The following is a 20,181-nucleotide window of genomic DNA, read 5'->3' as shown; positions in this document are numbered from 1 at the left end:
GCACCCCGTCCAACCTGGCCTTGAACACCTCCAGTGATTTTGGGGGCATTTACAGCTTCTCTGGACAACACGTGCCAGCACCTCACCGCCCTCTGAGAGAAAGATTTTCCCATAACATCTAATTTAAATCTCCCTTCTTCTTGTTTAAAATGATTCCCCCTTGTCCTATCACTATCAGACCACACAAAAAGTCAGTCTCCCTCTGATGATAAGCTCCTTTTAAGTACTGGAAGGAACGTAATAAAATCTAACGTTTTAAATCAGTGTTAACATTTATTTTGTTAATAATTAGATGCCACTTAAAACTAAAGCTGGCAGAGAGGGTGAAAGGAGTGGGGATTTTCTGAGTGTTCTTGGTGTGCGAGGAACCATACACCATGAGGACATATCTAAGTATGACAGAGACAGCCCCTTGTGTCCTAACAGTGAGAAGTGCCTTACTTGTTCTAGATGGTAGTGGTCAGAGCTGTAATGGTCATGAAGGTGCCCACGAGTGCAAATTCTTCTGTTTTCGCAGGATGCTGGAGAAGCCAGAGTTCGCACAGGCTGTTCCCTTTTCTGAGAGGAGTTGGAGGAGCTATCTGTTGCATTCTGTTTGAAATGGAAAGGGAAAAGAACGTGTTCAGTTGCTACAGCACACAGACTTAAAAGAGACGTTTTGCTGCTCGCTGACTTTGCACACACCTGCGATACTGGCAAGACCTGACAGCAGGCAGCTTCATCAGGTTTCACACAAAACTCCTGAAGGAGGCAGGTCTGCTGCCAGGCCATAAAATGTGCTGCCACACACATGGAAAAATTAAGTATGCCATAGCCCACCAGTGACATATTCACTAACACCACTCGTATGCGGCTGGCACGTTATTTGTTGCAGTGGGCACTGCAAGGTGGTGAATGTTCACACTGCAAGCTACCTCTGAAGCACACATTTAAACTGCTTCAAATGCTGCTGTCATTTATGTCCTGATGCGCACACAGGACTGCAAAATTCTGGGTTTTATTTTTAGCCTTCAGGAGTCCCATTAAGCCCGAAAACTTCTTTCAACATTCTTCAAACGCTGAATTCCAGTTCATTGCAGGCTACTTAAATTCTCAGCTTTCCTTGAAAAGTTTTAGTTTTTTTCTTCTCCTTTTGTCACTAATCCTTATTGTGCAATGAATGTTCCTTGTATTTTTATACATTCCTCCCTCACTGTGCTTTCTTTATGTTCATTAATTACACTGCTGCACAGCTATGATTATGAAAGGGTAAAATACCATGCAATAACATGGTGTTGCCAATACTTGTAGCTTCTTTACATATTTATTTATCTAACCTCATGCAGAAATGCACAGCAGGATGAGCCAGTCTTAGCCATCCCCTCTTCACAGCCCTTCCTTCCCATCAACATCCACCTCTGATGTTGTGCATCAAGACGGTGAACAAAATAGGAGGCATTACTTTCGGATGCAACCTTTGTATTTTCCCTCCAATATCCAGACATTCAGGCCCATTAATTCCTTTCATTGATTGTTTAGACATTTTTTTACATTAGTTTTCACATTAATAAAAACATCAAAGGACAGTTGTTAAATGAACACCCCCTTGATGGCTCCTTTTGCCCATGGGTACAACTGACAGAAAAGCTGCATTACATGTTCCAAAAATATTGGTTCTTCAAACTAAGAAAAATCTCCACCCCCTTCAACTAGCAACCCATGCTGCAGCGAAGACAAGTCCAATAAAAAGGTTTCCATCTGCCATAACGTTTAGTGGAGACACAAACTCCACAGGGGGAGGTGGTTATATCAACAGTGGCAGAAGACTGGTTTTACCTGAAAAACCCACTCTCTTGGTTGAGAATGCACTCTCCAAATATTATTTTTCAGTGAATCGTATTTAACATGTCTCTTACTCCAAGAAGACAAGAACAGTCATTGTGGCTATTTGTTTATTCTCAAAACAACACTCTGCAAGACGCTGCCCAAAGGAGAACACACCTTAAAGCATTACAACACAAAATATTTGTCAATCTGCTTTGACTGGTGTAGCACCCAGCTGCCACCTCACTTTGTTGAAAGCAAACACACATATCTGTTTGCAGTGTGATGTGAAGTCAGACTGGGTTACCTGAGAATTGCAACAAGCAGGTTGAGTTTTGAATGGCTGACCCACTCTCTGTGAACCATCTTTTAGTTCATGTGAGATTGTTTCGGTTTTTATTTTCCCCAATTATTTTAAAATCACATATTTAGTGTTAGAACAAGCCTTAAGTTATACTAATAACACCTATGCACTGGTGTACAGGGGTTTTTTAATGGTTTCATCATCCCAGTTGTCTTACTGGATGCAGGCACTTCACAGTTGGGATTTAAGCACATCAAAGTTAAGTTCTGTGCCTGTAACTTCAAGCCCTACTATATCTAGCACTTTCTGTGGACACTTCAAGACAAAATTAGCAGTTTCTACAACCAAGTACTTCAAAATAATATCAAGCTTCCAGGCTATTTTGAAAACCTTTGAAGAGGTAGGATTTGGTTACAACAGCCCACTCCTACAAGCACCTTTCTGCAGCACTGCATGTAGTGTAGACCTGGATGCAGAGCTATAATATCAGCTTCTTAGAACAGAAAGGCATATACCCTGTACTGCAGGCACTTTTGCTCTGTAGCGTGTTCTCAAAGTTAAAACATTGGCTGTCATGAGCAAAAAAGGAAGAAGGACTTAGCACAGTGTCATGCCAGCCAGCAGGACCCTTCACCTTCAGTGCAAATACAGCCAAGCCCTGCTGGGACAAGCCTTCGTGGGTATGATCCAACTATGTTGTGGGTGCTCATGGTGAACAGAAAGAAGCCTTGGAAACTCACTCAGCTGTAGTAGGTGGCATACATTGGCCTGCAACCATCTTGCTCTGCTAGATGGAAAGAAGTCCTGAGCTGGATATAACTGCTGGATAATCTTAGCGTGGCAGCTGGAGGCTATAACCAGCCCCCACAAAGCGTGCTGTTTGCTGAACGCACACAAAACTCTATGGGGAAGGCCATATTTCTGCAAGAGGCAACTGGAAGAGAGGCTGGAGTGATTTTTATCAAGCTAGATTCTTATCTACCCTTTGCTCCACGCCTTCATCTCCTTCAGAGCCAGCAGGGCAACTGAGCCTCTCCTTCCACATGTGTCAACATGGCTACAAAACCTGTTTGCAGCACACCAAAGAGGCTGTGGCTCAGGCCTTCATTTTAACCATATTAAAAATTGCTTCATTTCCATGTTCAGTGTCCTCGGATTAGAGTGGGCAGCGTGCCCATGCAAACACTTGCTCTGAGCACCAAGAAAGGTAGAAAGATATCCAAGCCTAGTTCTCTGTTCACTCTTCCATAAAAAAGTTTGCTCTGCCTCCAGGTTGATGAGGCTGAAGGCAACTGGTTGCAGGGTTGTCTTGCTGACTCTCAGCTAAAATCAGCACTGCTACCTTCCAGAAAGGTCCCTCATCAAACTTTGGTAGAAGAAAGAAGAAGGCTGTCAACACTTAGGAATGAATGGTTTGAAGAGCGGGAAGAAGACCATGGAGGAAGCCCCCAGAACTCCACCTATGCCAGTGTGCTCACTTATAAATAAGCTGAAGATGGAGTTAACAGCATGATGATAAAACCTTCTCATGACAATGAAGCTACTGAGGGGAGTAAAAATGAAAGCTGACCCTGAAAACTTGCTGAAGAATCTTACAGTGCTGAAGGACCAGATGTTAAACAACAACTACAAGCTCTAAGTGCCACTAACATGCAATCTGATGGGAACACCTTGGTCTGCCATGTACAACCATGTACTCTGAAATGACTATTGGTGCTGAAAAAAGAGGTCTTGGGGTTAAAACAGGCAGTTCCATGACAGAAAGCTCCACAGAAGATTAAAAAAATATATATATAAGGAGCAGCACAGAAATCTTCATAAGGGTATTTCCACCATGGCAAAGCTCCCACAGCAATTGTCAGGACAATCAGAGACATGGTTTCTGAGTACTGGATAACTAAAAGAAGTTGGGTCACTCCAGCCTGGATAAGAGATAACATCAGGAAACATGGAGATGGGAAGGAAGAAGTCTAGAACCATGAGTCCCATGTGGAAGGAGAGTAGGAAGTGATTATTCTTCTCATATTCTCTGGAAGAAAACACAAGACATTCACAGGAACGTGCTCAGATGCGGCTCAAACGGAAGCAAGGACTTGAGATTATAGTTACAGTGTGGTTCAAGATGCCACACAGAAGATCTCAGAAGAAAGTAAGTGACTGAGAATCAAAGGGATGATGCTCAAGCCCCTTAAGCTGTGCTGCTCCCTTTACTGCTCAGCTGTAACTGAACCTGAACTTGGAGACTGGTAAAAGTCAGACCCATCTTCAAGGTAAAGGATGAGTCTGGGAAAAAGAAAAGACTTAACTGGTGATGGAAACAGCAAACAATTCCTGTCCAATACAACTTCTGCAACTACCACTGCAGAGAAAATTTTGGGGAGGATGAAAAGAGGGGAAGACATTAGTGGTTAACTGCAGGTCACTCAAATACAACACACTTGCTTATGGGAATAAATCTAGAAAGCACATGGTCTCCAGAGTCAGGCTATTTCACTCATGGAAAAACACATCCAAACCATTGATCTCTGAGAGAAACGCTGTCTTCCACTAAAGCCTGTTGAAACCAATCTGGCTCCACTGGTTTTTGAGAGAGAGAGAGAGAAAAAACTATTGAAAACATGCCCAGTAGTCACAGAAGAGAAATGAACCCAAACCTAAAGCTGCTGGAACAGCGAGTCCACAAAGAAACGCCGTTTCAACATGCCCTCGATGCTCAATTAGCAAATTTTGTGCGGCACGTACTGGAGCTTTGTGATTGCTATGGTGGCTGCAAAGGCTTGTGGTTTTGCTGCTCGGATAACAGAATCATTAATCATGGCCATAATAGTAATTCTATAAAACCCGTGCTACACATTTCCTTTTGCAAGTGAGCTGAACGTATCTGAGCTAGCACACGTACTGCATGTTTGATATGGCTGCTCTGAGAAAAAACGCTGCATTTCTACATGCAAATGGTTGTACTGTGATCACTAAAATGAAAGAAAAATGTCCCTTGGTCCTTGTTCCCCTCTCACAATTTAAGAAGTGACTCATTCAATTAAAAAAACCCTAGCCATTAGTAAAGAAGATTATGTTAATAATTTACTGCAGTTTCCTTCTCATTTAAATGGATTTGTTACACAAGAAAAGCCAGCTAATCAGGTGCCTAAGTAATATTCTGAGATAAGTATCGATCATAAAAACCAATGAGAAATAGAAACAGCTTTCCCAGCTACTGATCTGGATGGATCACCTTGCCTCCAAGGGCTTCACAGAACAGTTTCTCTTTGTACAGTGCAATATCCAGAGTGACCAGGAAAAAGAACGGTTCATCTCCAAATTACAAAGCAGCTCATCAGAAATCAGTTGCCTGAGGGAATTTATGGGAGCTCCGTCGCATGCAGCTTCCACAAGTGCTCTCTGCCAGCTACAGCAAGTCTGCTGTCAAGAACAATTGCTGGTCAAACAACACGGTTTGTTCTTTTGCTAGGACTTTCACAGCTACATGCAATGGAGAAAGCGACGGGGAATAGAAGCATCACAATGTTGAACATGTAGTTTTGCAAGCAACAGCTCTGAATTGAAAATCTGTGCCAGCCTGGCCTTCCTAAAGCATGAGCTGTCTATGAGCTAACCTGTTCTCTGTTGCACACACTGCTCTGCAGCAGATCTGCTTGCTGAATCACTCCCACCCGAGGGGCTCTGAACGCAGCCCACGTGGAAACACAGAATGTGATGGGTCTCACTTTCACCAAGACAGACACTTCAGCAGCACAACCTCCCCGTGGTGGCTCCTGCTTTCGCCGTGAGAAGCCTGTGCATGCTTGAAGGGGAACTGCTTGATGCCTCACCATCCAAAAAATCATCCTCAGGAAAAGAAGCCCTGCTTGGTCACCAAATCAAAGCTTGAGGATGGGCCTGAAAAACAGGCAAGCAGCCTGCTGTTTGCCTGCTCTGCCTATTTACAATTGCTTGGAAGCCCCAGCACAACTGTGCATGGCCCTTCTCATTCGCTGGAGAAAGGGAAAACACAGCTGTGCTATGAATACAGAAAGGAAAACTGATAAAGTCCGTGGGGCAGTAAAGAGAGCTAACGATACAGACCTGTGCTTGAAGCTGAGGTTTATCTGCAAAGCCTCTGCTGTTTATGAACTTTACAAAGAGGAAGTCTGCGAGCTATTTTGGACACACGGCAAAGAAACTTCCACCTTTCCAAAGAAACTAAGATAAAATATGGTCTCCCAGAACTCCCTCAGCCTAATCTTGCAAGACCAATTCTTTCCTCTCCCCTCTAGCTTTCGTGTTTAAGCCTAAAGACATACAACACTTCAGAGTGTCGCAGAGAGGGGAAGATCAAACCTCTCAGTTCTTCCCTCAATGCCTACTGTTCCCTATTCAAGTGTTAGAAAAGGATTTCATGTTTTCCATTCAGTGAACGTGCCCTGTGTATTTATGGCAGACACTTTACTGCTACCTTCATTCTTTTAACTTTCGTGGTTATGGCACTCAGTGCCAGAAACATCCTGGTGGCTGTGCTGACTTAAGTCAGCAAAACTTGGAGGAGCATTTACAAGGACTCTGTGCACGAGATCATCTCTATTAAGCTCGTGCTAAAGCCTCTCTTGGCATTGCTGGCCGGCTCGGCATGCTCCACAGATGTGGCTTAGCAGCTCACTGCAAGGCCTGAAATGAACACACGAGAACCAGACATGGCTAAAATGATACATAAAGCAATCAGATGTGCTGCAGGAGAAACCTCGAGGAGATTTGTGAGTTTAACTGCTTGCCAGTGATACAAGGCACCAGACATAGCTCTGTGAGGGCAGGCATTTGAAAGACTGCAGCCACACAACATCCACAGGACATCCTCCCATCCAGAATCTCTCACCTTGTCCTCATTCCAGCACTGGGCTGGTGTACCATGTCATGTCTTTGCGCTGTGTACTCTGAAGGGAAAAACAGAACGTGGCTAGTGAAAAGCTCAGACCAAGGCAGTCCTGCCTCACAGCAGGATGCGGACCTGTAGGGAGCAGATCACTGCCTTGTTACACCACTCTGCAGATCCCAGCCCCTCTTTTGAATTTTTCAGTTTTTGGCAAGCTTGCTATCAGCATGGCTGCCATTAATTAGGAAAGAGCTGACTCCCCATTTTCAGGTGCTAAGAGGGAACTTATCACATCCAGCACTGCCGAAAAGGTTTTTCCTCTGAAGAAGATGGATGCGGATGCTAGGAAATAAAGGAATGAAGCTCGGCTGGCGGGTGCTGAGCAACGCATAGAGAGGATGGCAAGAGCCTGTGCAGCTCCAGGGGCAGCCAGGAACAGATGGCTCCACATAACTCAGCACCGAGTCCCAGCTCCTCCATGCAGAAACTCTCAGGGAGGGGGAAAATAAGGCTAAGGAAGGGGGATATGCTGACAAAAACGAGATTAGCTGCAAGAATTGGAGCCTCCAGTCCATCATTCATCTCTTTGCTATGTACAGATGAAACACGTCAGCCTCCAAGTTCACAGGCACGCTGCTCCTATATAATACACTCGGATGCAAACAGAGAGGAAAAACAGTTGCATGCGGACTTCCCACAGCAGACTGATACGATACTTTAAGAAGTCAGTTAGGGGTCACTTATTCACACAGTTCTGAGCATCCACGTTATTTTAGCTGGAATCCATCACTAAAATAGAACCCAACAGCTGATGCAAACTTAAAAAACACCCTCTTCATATGCACTGTAAATATGTCAGGCTCTGCTTAAAAACGCAACGGCACTTAACTGGACTTCTGCCTTCCATCTCTTCTTGCAGACAGAACCAGAGACAGATGAACTGCTCGCTGTAATCACTTCTGATTTGATTTTCATGAAATATTTACAAGATGCAGGACAAGCAGACCCTTGGCAAAACACATTAGGCAGGTGAGGGGTGGGAACACTGATATGTAGATGCAGTTGTTTACAATGCTTCTCTGCAATGGGCAGAGCTCCACACTGAGCTCCCAGGGCTTTTGTATTCTGGGGAATGGTTTTGTTGCACCTCAGTTAAAACCAGTGCAAGGCTGGGGGTGTGGGCAGCATCGTGATGCAGGATTTTGGTCAACTGGAGGATTTGATTTTTTTTTTCATTTTTAAAAAGGGGCAGGCTGTTGCTTTAAAGGAACAATCGCTCTTGGAGTCTCATGTGAGAGTACGCTGCATTGTTTAGCTTTCCTAAACTCCTTCCTCTTTGCGAGATCTCCAAGAAAATTAAAACCAAAAAGAAAAGAAAGAAAAATTCAGAGGTTGAAACCAACTTATGGTTAGACTTAGTAAAACTTGGGTGCGCGGTCCAAACTCACCACAATGGTTTATTTTTTTCCCTTTCATTTTTTGACTGTACCCATTACATGAGGCAATGGGATTCTGACCCCATTTGCCTGTGTTTGAAACACAGTGTGTGGAAATCACAGCCCCTCTGCCAAAGAGTGGTGCTGAGATCCCCATCAGCCCCGTGTGGCCACCAGTACAAAAAGTGCCCTGAAAAACAAAGTGTGGGGACTGCCACCACGTTTTCAGGGGGAACTATGTGGCTGTTTTCCACCAGCTGCTTTGCAGAGCATCACACATCCATTGGCAGTGCAGGACTGACACGAGCAAGGTGCTAGAGGTCTGGTCCAGCCAAGAGCTTCGCTGGCCCTGAACTCCGGAGCTAAATCACTGGAAAAGGATTCATTTTCTTTTACAGACACAGTTCTGGGGTCACTTTCCCATGCTGGCAAACAGAAAGGGCCCCACTTTGCTCTGCCAGCTTTGCAGCAGCTATCTGAAGCTGGCATTTCTTGGCAGTGGTTTTGGGTATGGTGCTCACATTTTGGGGAACCAAATGTGCATCCTTTGGGCCTCTTGCTTAGAATCGAGTCCCTCACCTATGCTCCCACACGCAGTGCTGAACAAAAGCAAGGCCAAAATCAGAGGCCAACAACTCATTTTGTACAGTTTCACTGAAAAGCTGAGATCCGTAAAGCTGTTGTGCTGCAAACATGTTGGAGACGAGTTGTGCTGCTAAACTTTCCTGCTAAGTGCCTGCTTCACCCTGATCACAGTGCAGAATTGTGGGGGAAACTCAAGATGCCTCACATGCAGGGCAGGTTGATCTGTGTGTTCCCTTCCCCAAAGGTCAAATCTCACCATGCTCGCTGCCATTCTGGATGGCAAAACAACCTGCACACTTCACTTGGAAGAATTAGAAGGGAAAGTGCTCATAAACAGCTTCATGCTTTAACTCATCACATAGTTGCAGTATATTACCATGCAGCCAAATTATTTTTCTGGAAGACAAACTCTCAGCTGGCTGAACACAAGTGAGAAGTAGTGCTGCAACACGCTCAGAGCAAGAACTCATTAGCTACAAACTACAGCTGGCAGCACACCGCTCCATTCACCTTCAGACAACAAGTCCTACAGGCAGGCTGCTGATACCCTGCCCATCCAGAAGCCTCCAAGGACAGTATATTACAAGGAAACAGGCTTCTGGAAGCTGGGAGATCACTTAAATGAATGCAAGACTGGTTATGTGAAGCACAAGACTTAAAGCGAGGATAATACTCAAAGAGCAGGAACACTTAACTATGCCATCCCATCATCATTAATCATGGGGAAAAGAAGGAGTGCTAAAAACAGAAAGAAACAAAAATCTCTGTATTGATGGAGCAAGGGAAGAGGAGCAAGCTGAACACAAGGATCCCTGACTGGTGCACAAACTGTAACACGAGTTCTGGCAAGATGCAGCTATAAGGAAACTTCCATTGTAGCAGAAGATCAGATTTCAGTTTCCTGCAGGATATATCCCAATCCCACTGCAGAACCAACTGTGTTTGTACATGGGAATGGGACGAAGCCAGAAAACACCATAAAAACAGAACTCAGAGAAAGAATTGCAACAAGAGGAATCACTTACCCTCAGCAAAGCAGTTTAACACATCCACATCACCACTCTTAATTAGCTACACAGAAAACTACGGGACAGCAAGGCTCAGGGGAGTGCAACACAGATATTATCTGCTTAATAATTTGTTGCTGAACAACAGATGCTGTTTGCTAGTCTTCACACACACGCCCCAAATTGCTGGGGCTGCGAGCGGGCTGTGATTCACTGCAGGGACTGCTCCCTCCAGCCAGAAGAGCTGGAACAACAGGTCACCTGTTTCCCTGTAGACTGTGTGGGAAAGCAACCAGCCAGATACAGGTCAAGAATAAAAGGGGTTAATTTCCAGTATCACATAAAAGAAATTGGAGGACCTGAAGGAAAGGGAGAAGCACATCGCTATAAAGACCTGCCAACCAGAGAAAAACTTTCCACTTGATTCTCCCTGCTGAAAACCAATTTTGAGTGTTACTGTTCCACTGACCAACATAAACTCATAGAGAAAAAGTCAACATTCGGAATAGAAGATAAAAAAACATTTGTGGTGAGGTGGGGTGTCAGCCCCTTCTCCCATGTAACAGCTATAGGATGAGAGGGAATGCTTTAAGTTGCACCAGGGGAGGTTCAGGTTAGGTATTAGGAAACATTTCTTCTCAGAATGAGTGGTAATTCATCAGAACAGCTGTACTGGGAGGTGGGGGAGTCACCATCCCTGGAGTTTTCCAAGAAAAGGGCAGATGTGGCACTGAGGGACATGGGTTAGTGGGCACGGTGGGGATGGGTTGATGGTTTGCCCTACTGCTGTGATGGGTCCCCAGTCACTCCGCTTGGACTTACGGGGAAATCAGTACTGCTTTGCTCATAGGGACAACCGAACCACTGCACCCCACAACTACTATCCAGAGCTGTGCTCCTCCAAAAGCTTTTCCTTTCTGTTCCTATATCTTAGCCTCAAGAAAATCGCAGGCTCTTGCTGTTTCTCAAACCCCAAGTGCAAATCATGGAAGGAATAAATCTTGCAATTCAGTGCTTCTTGATGCTCAACAACATCCTTCTTCACAGAGGGGTAGGATGAGGGATGCTCCAGCCTCGTAGAGAACTCAAAAATGCACAAGTACAGCCATCCAAAGTAACTGGGCTGGGTCTCTATGCATGTACTTTAAAGAAAATGAGCTAGTCATTCTTTAAAAGAACCATCTGAATATGAAACGACCAAGCCAGCAAGAAAAGTTAGATTTAGTGTTTATCTAACTAACGTAAATCTTATAAATTTTAATAGTGAGGCTGTAACACACTTGAGGCCCACATGGGAGATGAAAGTAGGGAAAAGGTTTCATGGAAAGGCAGCAGGGAGAAATCTGTTTTTTTAATTATGAAACCAGAAGAGATGCGAGGAGGGCTGTAACATTAACATCTGCAACAACCCGTACCGCCAGCATCGTGTCTGTCCCAGCAATGAACGCCAGCAGCATCCACGCTGTGGGACAAGCTTCCTGGCTCCAGCATCCCTGAGCAACAGGGGAACATCTCTGTGTTGAGAAAGGGGAGTGAGGGGTGTGGGACAGCCCTGAACACACAGCTCTGTGGGAGAAGTGCGAGTCTGGAGCCTCTGGGTATGGATCCCTGCAGCAGAACACCAGCTATCCACAGGAGAGAGAAAAAACTTGGTAGCAGCAAGGTGTGTCCATGTCCCCTGATTGAAGGAGAGCATCTGCCCTGCTCTGCATCTGGGGAAAGGAGGCAAGCAAGCTTATAGTCAAGATCCTGGAAATCATTTTTAAGATCTCAAAGCAGAGAAGACACAGGAGCCATCGTTCCTCCTGCCAGTGGGAGCCTTGTCTTTAGCACTAAAGCAGGCACACGAAAAACACACTGAAAAACACGAGTGGCATTTCAGCTGCACTAGCCATGGGGTTTCAGAATGAACATCTCTGCTTTTTTGGATGGGTTGCTAAAAAGAGACTGTTTCAGGCACTCTGCAGACTCTGGAAGACATTGACCTTTCTTTCCTTGGACTCAATTCACATTTTTCACTTCATGGTCATGTGGGATTATTATCTGTAATTGAAAGTAAAAGTGTAGATTAAGGAAAAAATCTGCAGAAGAACTCAATTGTACAGCAAATTCTGTGGCTGAGGAACCGGAGAATTATTCGGTCCTCATTAAATGGTATTTGCAAAGTGAATGTTAATTAAAGAAGCCTGAAGATGCAGGCTGGATGGATGAAGACAAACAGAACAATCTCAGCCTGCTGCAAAGACAATGCTTCCCCCAGCAGAGACGGAACGGATGGCGAGTCTTACTCAGATTGCATCTCTTGAGAGGACGATTTATAATGTACAAGACAGGAGAAATTTATTTGCTAACATATGGAAAACATTTATGGGCTCTACTGAGGATCTGGAATTAAAGAAACACAACTACATATTGTTAAACTTCTAAATGGAGACTTCAGTTTAGAAATCAGCATTTTGCTCCCCAAAGTCAGTGACATTTACTTCCATACACCTCAGCTTTCTGCTCTCTTAGGTAGGGCTCTCAGAACAGAGGGCTGTATTGATTTCTCTCGTCACCACAGGTCTAAAGCACACAGTTATCAAATGGCAGAGCAATCCACGCTTCAGAAGGATGCCTGGGGAGCATGTACCACAAAGAAGGGGCAGGGCAGTGCTGCCCGAGCTGCGGCAGTGATCTGCAAAGCCCTTTTAGATTTTGGACCGCAGCGGTCGAACAGATTGCAACATCTTCAAGGAGAGGCAGGACCTTGCAGCAAGGACTGGAGGCAGCGGCGGCGGCCGGGATTTTCAGAGATGCGTAAATGACTGCTTAAATGACTCAATCATGCAGATGCTTCTGAAAATTCTGCCGCACGCAGTCAAGTTTATTCATCCATGTGTGGGAGAGGGGGAGGACTGTGAAGATTTTAATAACTACCTTAGGAAATAAAAAGAGCAAATGTACTTTCTCTTTAAAACAGAGCGAAAAAACCAAACCCGAAAAATCTATTGCTGTGGTTGGGGAAAAGCATTTACAGGAGAGTTGTAATAAATGTCTTCTGGGCAAGGAGGACCAAATGGACTACCAGATACAACACTAAAAGGAGTGTAAAGTAAGAATGAAACAGAAGGGTAAAAATAATAAAATGCAAATCAAACCCCAAAAAACACTGCACATCAATTTCTTCTAGTGTAAAAGCCTTATACACTTCAGTGTGTTATTTCTGGCTTATGCAGATCTCAGGTTCCACTATCATCTACCAGGATTCCCAGATAAATGGCAAGCCAAGATCTTCAAAGAACTTGAAGACTACAGTGAAAGGAGAGATTCAGGCCAAGATGCTGGGTGATGAACACCTGGGTGAGGCTGAGGGAAGAGCCCCAGCATTTTGGTGGAATGTGGGAGTTTGAGTGGGCTGGGTGCACAGTTCATCCAGATTCCCTACAGTAATGCAACACGTTTTGAAAGGCATCAGCTTCCTCCTGGTAACAAGCACCGTCAGAGTTTAACAATCAGCCTAAGACTGGGTATGTGGAGAAACACAGGAGCGCTCAACCAACACATCTCCTTTGCTCTTTCTGCAGACTGCTTTTCACTGCTTTAACATGGAGCATTTCACTGCCTAATCCTGTGAGAGCTGACACGTGGATGCCCATGTAAGGTGTGTTTCAGAGATCATCCCCACCCTGACAAGCACAGAAGAACCCTGCTTTGGGGGCAAAACAGCGCAAATTGGTAAACTGCCCAGGCTCCAGCGGGGCCTCCCCCAGCTCTGGGCCTATAAATCACCCCTGGCAGGTAGCTGGGAAGCAGCTGCTAATGATGGGTTTGCTGCCAAGCACAGGAAGTCACCTTTTAACCCTGCCTGCTGTTGTTTGCCTCCTGAGCTCCAGATGACATGCCAGCAGCTGGTTCGGAGTGTGGAGTAAGGCACAAAGCCCTGTCCCACTCCAGCTGACCCCTCAAAGCCACCTTTTGGCTGTCTGAATGGCACTTCTCCCGATCCTCAGCCCTGCCCTGCTCCCTCTAGGTGCAGGAGGGTGTCCCAGAGAAGGACCTGAATGAGGACATCCCACCTGGCAGCCCACCCCCGCCTGCACCACACAACGAGGGCATTTATTGCGTAAGGAAGGGGGTTGTGAGTGGAGCCAGGTAAATAAGTGTAATAAAACAAAGTATTCATTGTGAGAATCAGTTTTTTTCAATCCACGGAATATCTGTGATCAGATTACAATTTCATCTGATATATTCACTGCTTTGTTTTGTTTGTTTGTTTCTTTTTTCCTCCCTCCTTTTTAAAGTACAACAGGACAGTAGCTGCTTCTGTCTGAAAAAAGCTCCAAAACACATTTCATACATTACCACAAATTCAGTACGAACTGCTCAGTCCTTCAGCCACTGCTGGTTGGGTATCTCGCTGTCAGTGTGCCTTCCCCTCCAGCTGCTGAACTTTCTACCTTCATGTATGCACAGAACGCCTTCAAGACTGACTTTTGTTCCCAATAATAAAGGCAATTTTTCAGAATGTCATTTCCTTGACAGCACACCTGAGAAGCAGCTACCTACTGTACTTCTATATGGAGAGGAGTGCACACCACTCAGACCAAGGTGTATTAAACTGGAGGGACATTATTTGCTCACTTCCAGCCCTGACAACATCTGCTCTGCTCTGTCATGCTTTTCACGTGGTGATGGGAGACCAAAAGAGACCCAGAAGTTTACCTTCTGCAGGGTTTATGCCTCAATCAAATAAAACACACCCACTGAACAAATGTAATTAAAGCCGGAAGCCAATCCCAGGTAATAAAACAAACAAACAAAAAAACACCCTTAAAACTTTCAAACGTGACCATGTAAAACAAGAGCACAAAGGAGAATGACCTCAAGGGAGATGCACTTACTGTGAAGACATCATCGTCACCGACCTCGGCCTCGTTGTGAAGCGTTGAAGAGGAAGTAGTAGACCCTAGAAACAAACAGTGTTTTAAAAAATATGACACTCCCATGCAACTTGTCCAATTGTTATTATTTCCAGGCTGGTGAGTGCTTGGAGGCTAACAACTTTATTTGTTGGATGGACATAATAAAGTGGCTTTTTTAGGAAGAAAAAACACCTGCTGTTAGCTGTGTTGCAAAGGTAAAATCTGAAAGTGTTTCTTGACATGTAACTACATGGCTGCCAATGCTAATTACCTCTGCTAAAAATAGCAGTCAGCATTTCCAGTTGCAGAAGGCTTTCATTTCTGAGTAATGGTAAAGCTACGCGCTTAGGGCCAGATCCTCAGCTGTCAAGACACCACTTATGAGTTATTCCTCAAGAATGCCCTAAAACTGAAGAAGTACTTTTTTACTGAAAAAGAAACCTTACTCTGAAAGGGAAGTTTTTGATTTTTTTTTCTTCTTGCAGTTTAGGAAGTTGTAAATAAAGCAAACATCTCTGCTATCAGCCATTCATCACAGAATCATCTTTCCCCATGTATGCAATGTATTTGAAAGGAACTGAAATTTATACAACCATAAAAAAGACTGAAATACCAGCAACTGCCTCAAAAAGTGGGAAATTGTATCCCACAACCCTGGCCCGTGATCTCTCCTCTCACTGCATGGGTGCCTCCCTAATTGAGATGCTTCATTACACTGCGTCACAGCCATGTAGCATCCCTAACTAGAACAGTTACATGCTTTGTAGCACCTTCATTCTGGAAATTTTTCCTAAACAATGTACTTTATATAATGCTAAACCATGCCACCCTTGGCTGCATTCAGTTGCATAATGGCAAAGATGTGCAGAGCTACATGTGAAAGCCCACTGAAAACACAAAGTAACGTGGAAACATTCAAGCAGTTTGCTACATTAGCTTTAAAATAAAAAAAACCTAGACTCTCTCTACAATGCTGCCTAGGATTACTGTATCTGTGCACAAAACTTAAAGACATTCAGAGCAACACAAAATAATCTACTGGTAAGAGCAGTGATTTCACGAAGCCAAGTTTCAGATGCACAGTTTGCCCTGTTTAATATTACCTGCTGAATTTGATGAAGCAAACAAAAAATGAACAGCAAATGAAAGCCAAGGCCTATTACTGCATGTGCACGTGCCAGTGATTGTTTTTCATTCAGAAAGCCTTATTTGGAAGTTAAGTAGGAGCACATTCATGAGGATCAGTCTGTGCTGTTAATGTGATAAATATAGAGTTGCTGATTTGAAGTATGTGAGATGCAGAGGAACCTGATTTTAAATACTTCCATTGTAAAATGGATCAAAAAAAGGAGGTGCATCTCCAAAATATTTGCTTGGCCATGTGTCATTTCTATAAAATGTCACTTCTGTGAATCAAAACACCTCCCACTTTTAGTGAGCAGGAAGAAAGCACAGGGTCAGCCGTGATTCGTTCAGGTCAACAAACAAACAGGAAAAAGTGAATGACCAGGAGTTGAGAAGATCTGTCCTCAACCAAGGAAAGAGACATAGAGGGTTAATTCCCACCCCTGTAGCTATCACTTGCATGGTAAAGCAAGGACAGGGCACTGAGCCCCTACATAAAGTGGGACGTCTACAACTCAGAGAACCGATTTAATATAAATGAAATCAAGTAGTGTTGAGTTATAGCTGTATTATGACTGATTGCAGTGAGATGTGAAGAGGAAGAATTTATGACCTCTTCAAAGCATGGGCAATTCAAATGCATTTTTAAAGAATTACAAAAAAAAAAAAAAGAAAAACAACCCAACAAACACAACAAAGTCTTCAAGCACGGCCACTCAGCCAAGCGGACACAGACAAAAGTAATTACTGCAAAAACAAAACAAAGTTTTAACTCAGCTCCGTGCAGGAATTCATCCTCTGATGATTTAACAAAGACTCAGTGTAAGTTGATTCAGCTACACATAAAGATGAGCCTGGGCTGTTGTTGTCCCTAGCACGAAACCAAAGCCTATCAAAAAAGCAGTCATAACCACACAACAACGAATGGGTGAGATCCTGGCAAACCAAGCCAGACAGGATGAAAGAATACTTGGACTTAAATCCCTTCTCTCCTTAATGGATGAAGAGAGACAGCTCTCTGAACTGAGCTTGCCTGGCAAGCTTGGAAGTGCCAGAGAGACTTTCAAGCCCAACAACTGATATTCAGCCCCCACATCTTCCTATCTCCTTGTTTTCAACACAGTTCCTCAAGTTTCCACACGCCCTGGTACCTTCAATGAGGTCCTCGATGGCTTTCCTCACGCCTCTGTCAAAGGCTCGAGCATCAGCGGGGCTTTGGAAAGTGAGCCCAAACTTCCTGTTGTCCACTTTCCAGTGGTGGAAGGTTGGGTTCGCCTTGGTGTACACCAGGTCCTTCTTCACGAAGCACTCTAGCACCACCTGGGAGAAGGAGAGGAGCAAAGTCACTTTTCCCATACCAAGGACACAGATGTCACCGCTTCAGCCTCAACCAGCGCCTTCCTCTCCTCAAAAGCAAGCCAAGTCATGATTCGTGCTATGCTGGTAGAGAGAACATCCTTCCCTACTAAATTATGACTAATAAACACCAGATCCTTTAATTGTTCTCATAAGCATCACACATTCATCTTTTTATTAGGCTTTGAGTAGGTACTTTTCACTGGGGCAGATTTAGGAGGTGCTATTACACTCCCCCCTTTTCTTTCCCCTCCTTCAAGCCCAGCCACACTGCTGTGCCAAAAATCATTTATAGGGTGATGCTCAAGGAAAACAGAAACAGCTTTTAAGTCTTTGTTTCCCCCAAAACCATAAGTACTGCTCGAAAATAACGTAAAAAAAAAGCATCCTAAGCAAAACAGTTAACACAAAAGATGAGCTGCACTTTAAACAGCTTTAAAACACCAGATCATTTGAGAGCAAGGCCATTTCCATCTCAAGTGATATATATATGTATTTTCCCAAGCACTCAGCTTCCTGAGCCTGTGTGGGGAGCCTATTTTTAAGCCAGCCCATCTCTTCCTAAGAGTGGATTTCAGAAGAATCAAATATATAAAAATGTGGTAACAAAATACAACAGCTAAACCAGACTCTGCAAATAGGGAAGAGGCTTTATTAATTTGCTCTGTACAGGAAAGAAAAGTGTCTTTTTCTTTTTTTTTCCCTCAGATAAACAGCTACCAGAAGAAACCGAGTGCGTCAATTCATAAGAGACAACTTGTCTTCATATTCTCACCCTGCTTGTTCGAACCTTGAGCAGCATGCAGCATAAATAATTCATTGCCATTTTTAAAGTCTTGCGCTGCATTACTCAGTGCAGTGTGACTGGCTTCATGGATTCTTTACACTTCAATTCACTTCTCACATAGCCCTGCTAGATGTGAGAAAAACGCAGGCCCTTTCTCAAGGAATCAGAGGGGGGTTCTTCGCACACGGTTGTCAAAAATTTACCTGCTCGTGGCAGCACGACAGCCGGACAGTGAGAGATGGCAACTCAACAGCCTTCTAGATGAGGATGGGATTGCTTCGTACAATCTGGCTCTATCTGTACATGGCTTTTTTATTTTAATTTTTTATATCTTGCACAAGAACACAATAGCATCAGATACGGGATAATTCTCATTATAAGAACAGACAAAAGTTGAATTAGGTTCTATTACCAGTTTGTCTTTCTGCCTTTCACCATGGATTAGAAATCCACTTCTTCCATTGCCCTCTGGGTACGTGACCTTGCAGACGCCAACTCTACTGAGGCCGCCTCCTTCTTGCGGCAGCCATCCCCCACTGGAGTCATCTCGGGTCATAACCACAGCTTTGACTCGCACAATATAGCTGTCACTGCAATGGCAACAAAACAAAACAGAACCTTTTGTGAGCATCACACATTCTCATCAGGGTGTTTTTCTTGAGGGTGGTATTTAGGCAGCACCGATCCGACCGCAATGCATTTGCAGAGTTTGTGGCCAAGATGGAAATCTGCCTCTGCAATGCGTGGTCTTGAGTGCTCAAGACCCCCATTCGGAAGAGACTCACCAATGACAAGGAACGGCTCCAGTGAGTTTCCAAATGTCAACACAGACATCAAACAACCCGTGGTATGCCATCAGAGATGGGGACAAGGAGAGCAGGATGAGCCAAGTGGAGCCTCAAGGCTAACACCCACATGGTACATGTCTCCACAGTGGTGGAAGACCCATGGAGCTCACGTAACCCAGGAACTCAAGGGAGCCAAGTGGAGCTTGGAAGATCACCCTCAGAAATTCCCCCATAACTAGGACAGCCTTGCAGTAAAAGCAGAAGTGCAGCTCCAGTTGGTATCTCAGATGGAAGCAAATAGGAATCAGCTCAGCTCAGATCATTAGAACCATGAGGACCACGCCATGTTCTTAAAAAACCTCCACCAGCTCTTTGAAGGGCTTTCAAAGGCAGTACATTGTAAGCTCTCAACAAAAATATTCTGCAAGAAGCTGCTCATCATGAAAGGTCACTAAGACTCCCTACCGTGGGGGCCTATATGTCCACCTCCAGGTCCCCAGGGGGGCTCCTTACTGGGAGGAAAAAGCTCAACCTGTACCCAATTGGAGGACAGATCAAGAGATGCCTGGGGCCAACCTTCTGCAGCATGGTCAATCTGGCAAAAGAACACCCTGAAGTTTCCCCTTTGCTCATTTTATTTTATGGATGCTCCTTCCTTTTTGCTGGTCCTAGACAATGAAAGCTGCTAACCTCTCAGCAGAGCACACACATCCTCAAGTTTTATCTCTATTGCTCTGAGGACTTGGAGCAGTCTGATAAAAAGCTTTTCAGCACACTCAGATGTGCCACCTGCACTGCAGCTGGCACGTGCCAGGCGCTCACAGAACCAAGAAACAGAGTTTTTAACAATATTTTTTATCTGAGTCCTCAAAGTAGTGTTCCGGTACAGGAAATGAGGTAAACGTGCCCTTATAGGTATCCAGTTAACTTTGTATTTTCTTGACTTGGTCCATGGTAACTTTAATCCCTTGGCTTCCTGATGCTCACAATTAAGCAACATACTCCAGCCAATTTCCTGATGTGTGAAAACTGAGATGCTTCCATCCAGGATAACTTGTGTTCTCTTCTTCTGTGTACCCTTCCCATATAGTCTGTATAGATAAAGAACAAAGAAAACCAACTGTGCCTTTCTGTCTCAGCTATCTTCTGTTTTCCAAGGCTTGGTTTTGGTCTTGTTTTTACACTGATTCCTCAGACTTCTGGAGAAGTCCCATTAAATTTC

The 20,181-nt window shown here is 44.4% G+C and overlaps 1 protein-coding gene across 1 annotated transcript in view; it reads right to left on the bottom strand.

Moving 5' to 3' along the window:
- SPRED2 (sprouty related EVH1 domain containing 2) overlaps positions 1-20,181 on the bottom strand; it is a 51,019-nt gene that overhangs the window by 3,689 nt on the left and 27,149 nt on the right. The window contains exons 2-5 of the mRNA XM_065739606.1: positions 18,584-18,761; positions 17,180-17,348; positions 14,883-14,947; positions 442-591 (exon numbers count right to left, since the gene is read on the bottom strand). Coding sequence (XP_065595678.1) covers positions 442-591; positions 14,883-14,947; positions 17,180-17,348; positions 18,584-18,761 — 562 coding nt within the window. The remainder of the gene's footprint in view (positions 1-441; positions 592-14,882; positions 14,948-17,179; positions 17,349-18,583; positions 18,762-20,181) is intronic.

The sequence above is a fragment of the Cyrtonyx montezumae genome, unplaced genomic scaffold (genome assembly GCF_038088225.1).
Source record: "Cyrtonyx montezumae isolate F1298 unplaced genomic scaffold, pur_monq_1.0 scaffold_24, whole genome shotgun sequence".
NCBI lineage: Eukaryota > Metazoa > Chordata > Aves > Galliformes > Odontophoridae > Cyrtonyx > Cyrtonyx montezumae.
The sequence above is the reverse complement of the archived record's forward strand: the minus strand, read 5'-3'. Positions and strand labels throughout refer to the sequence as shown.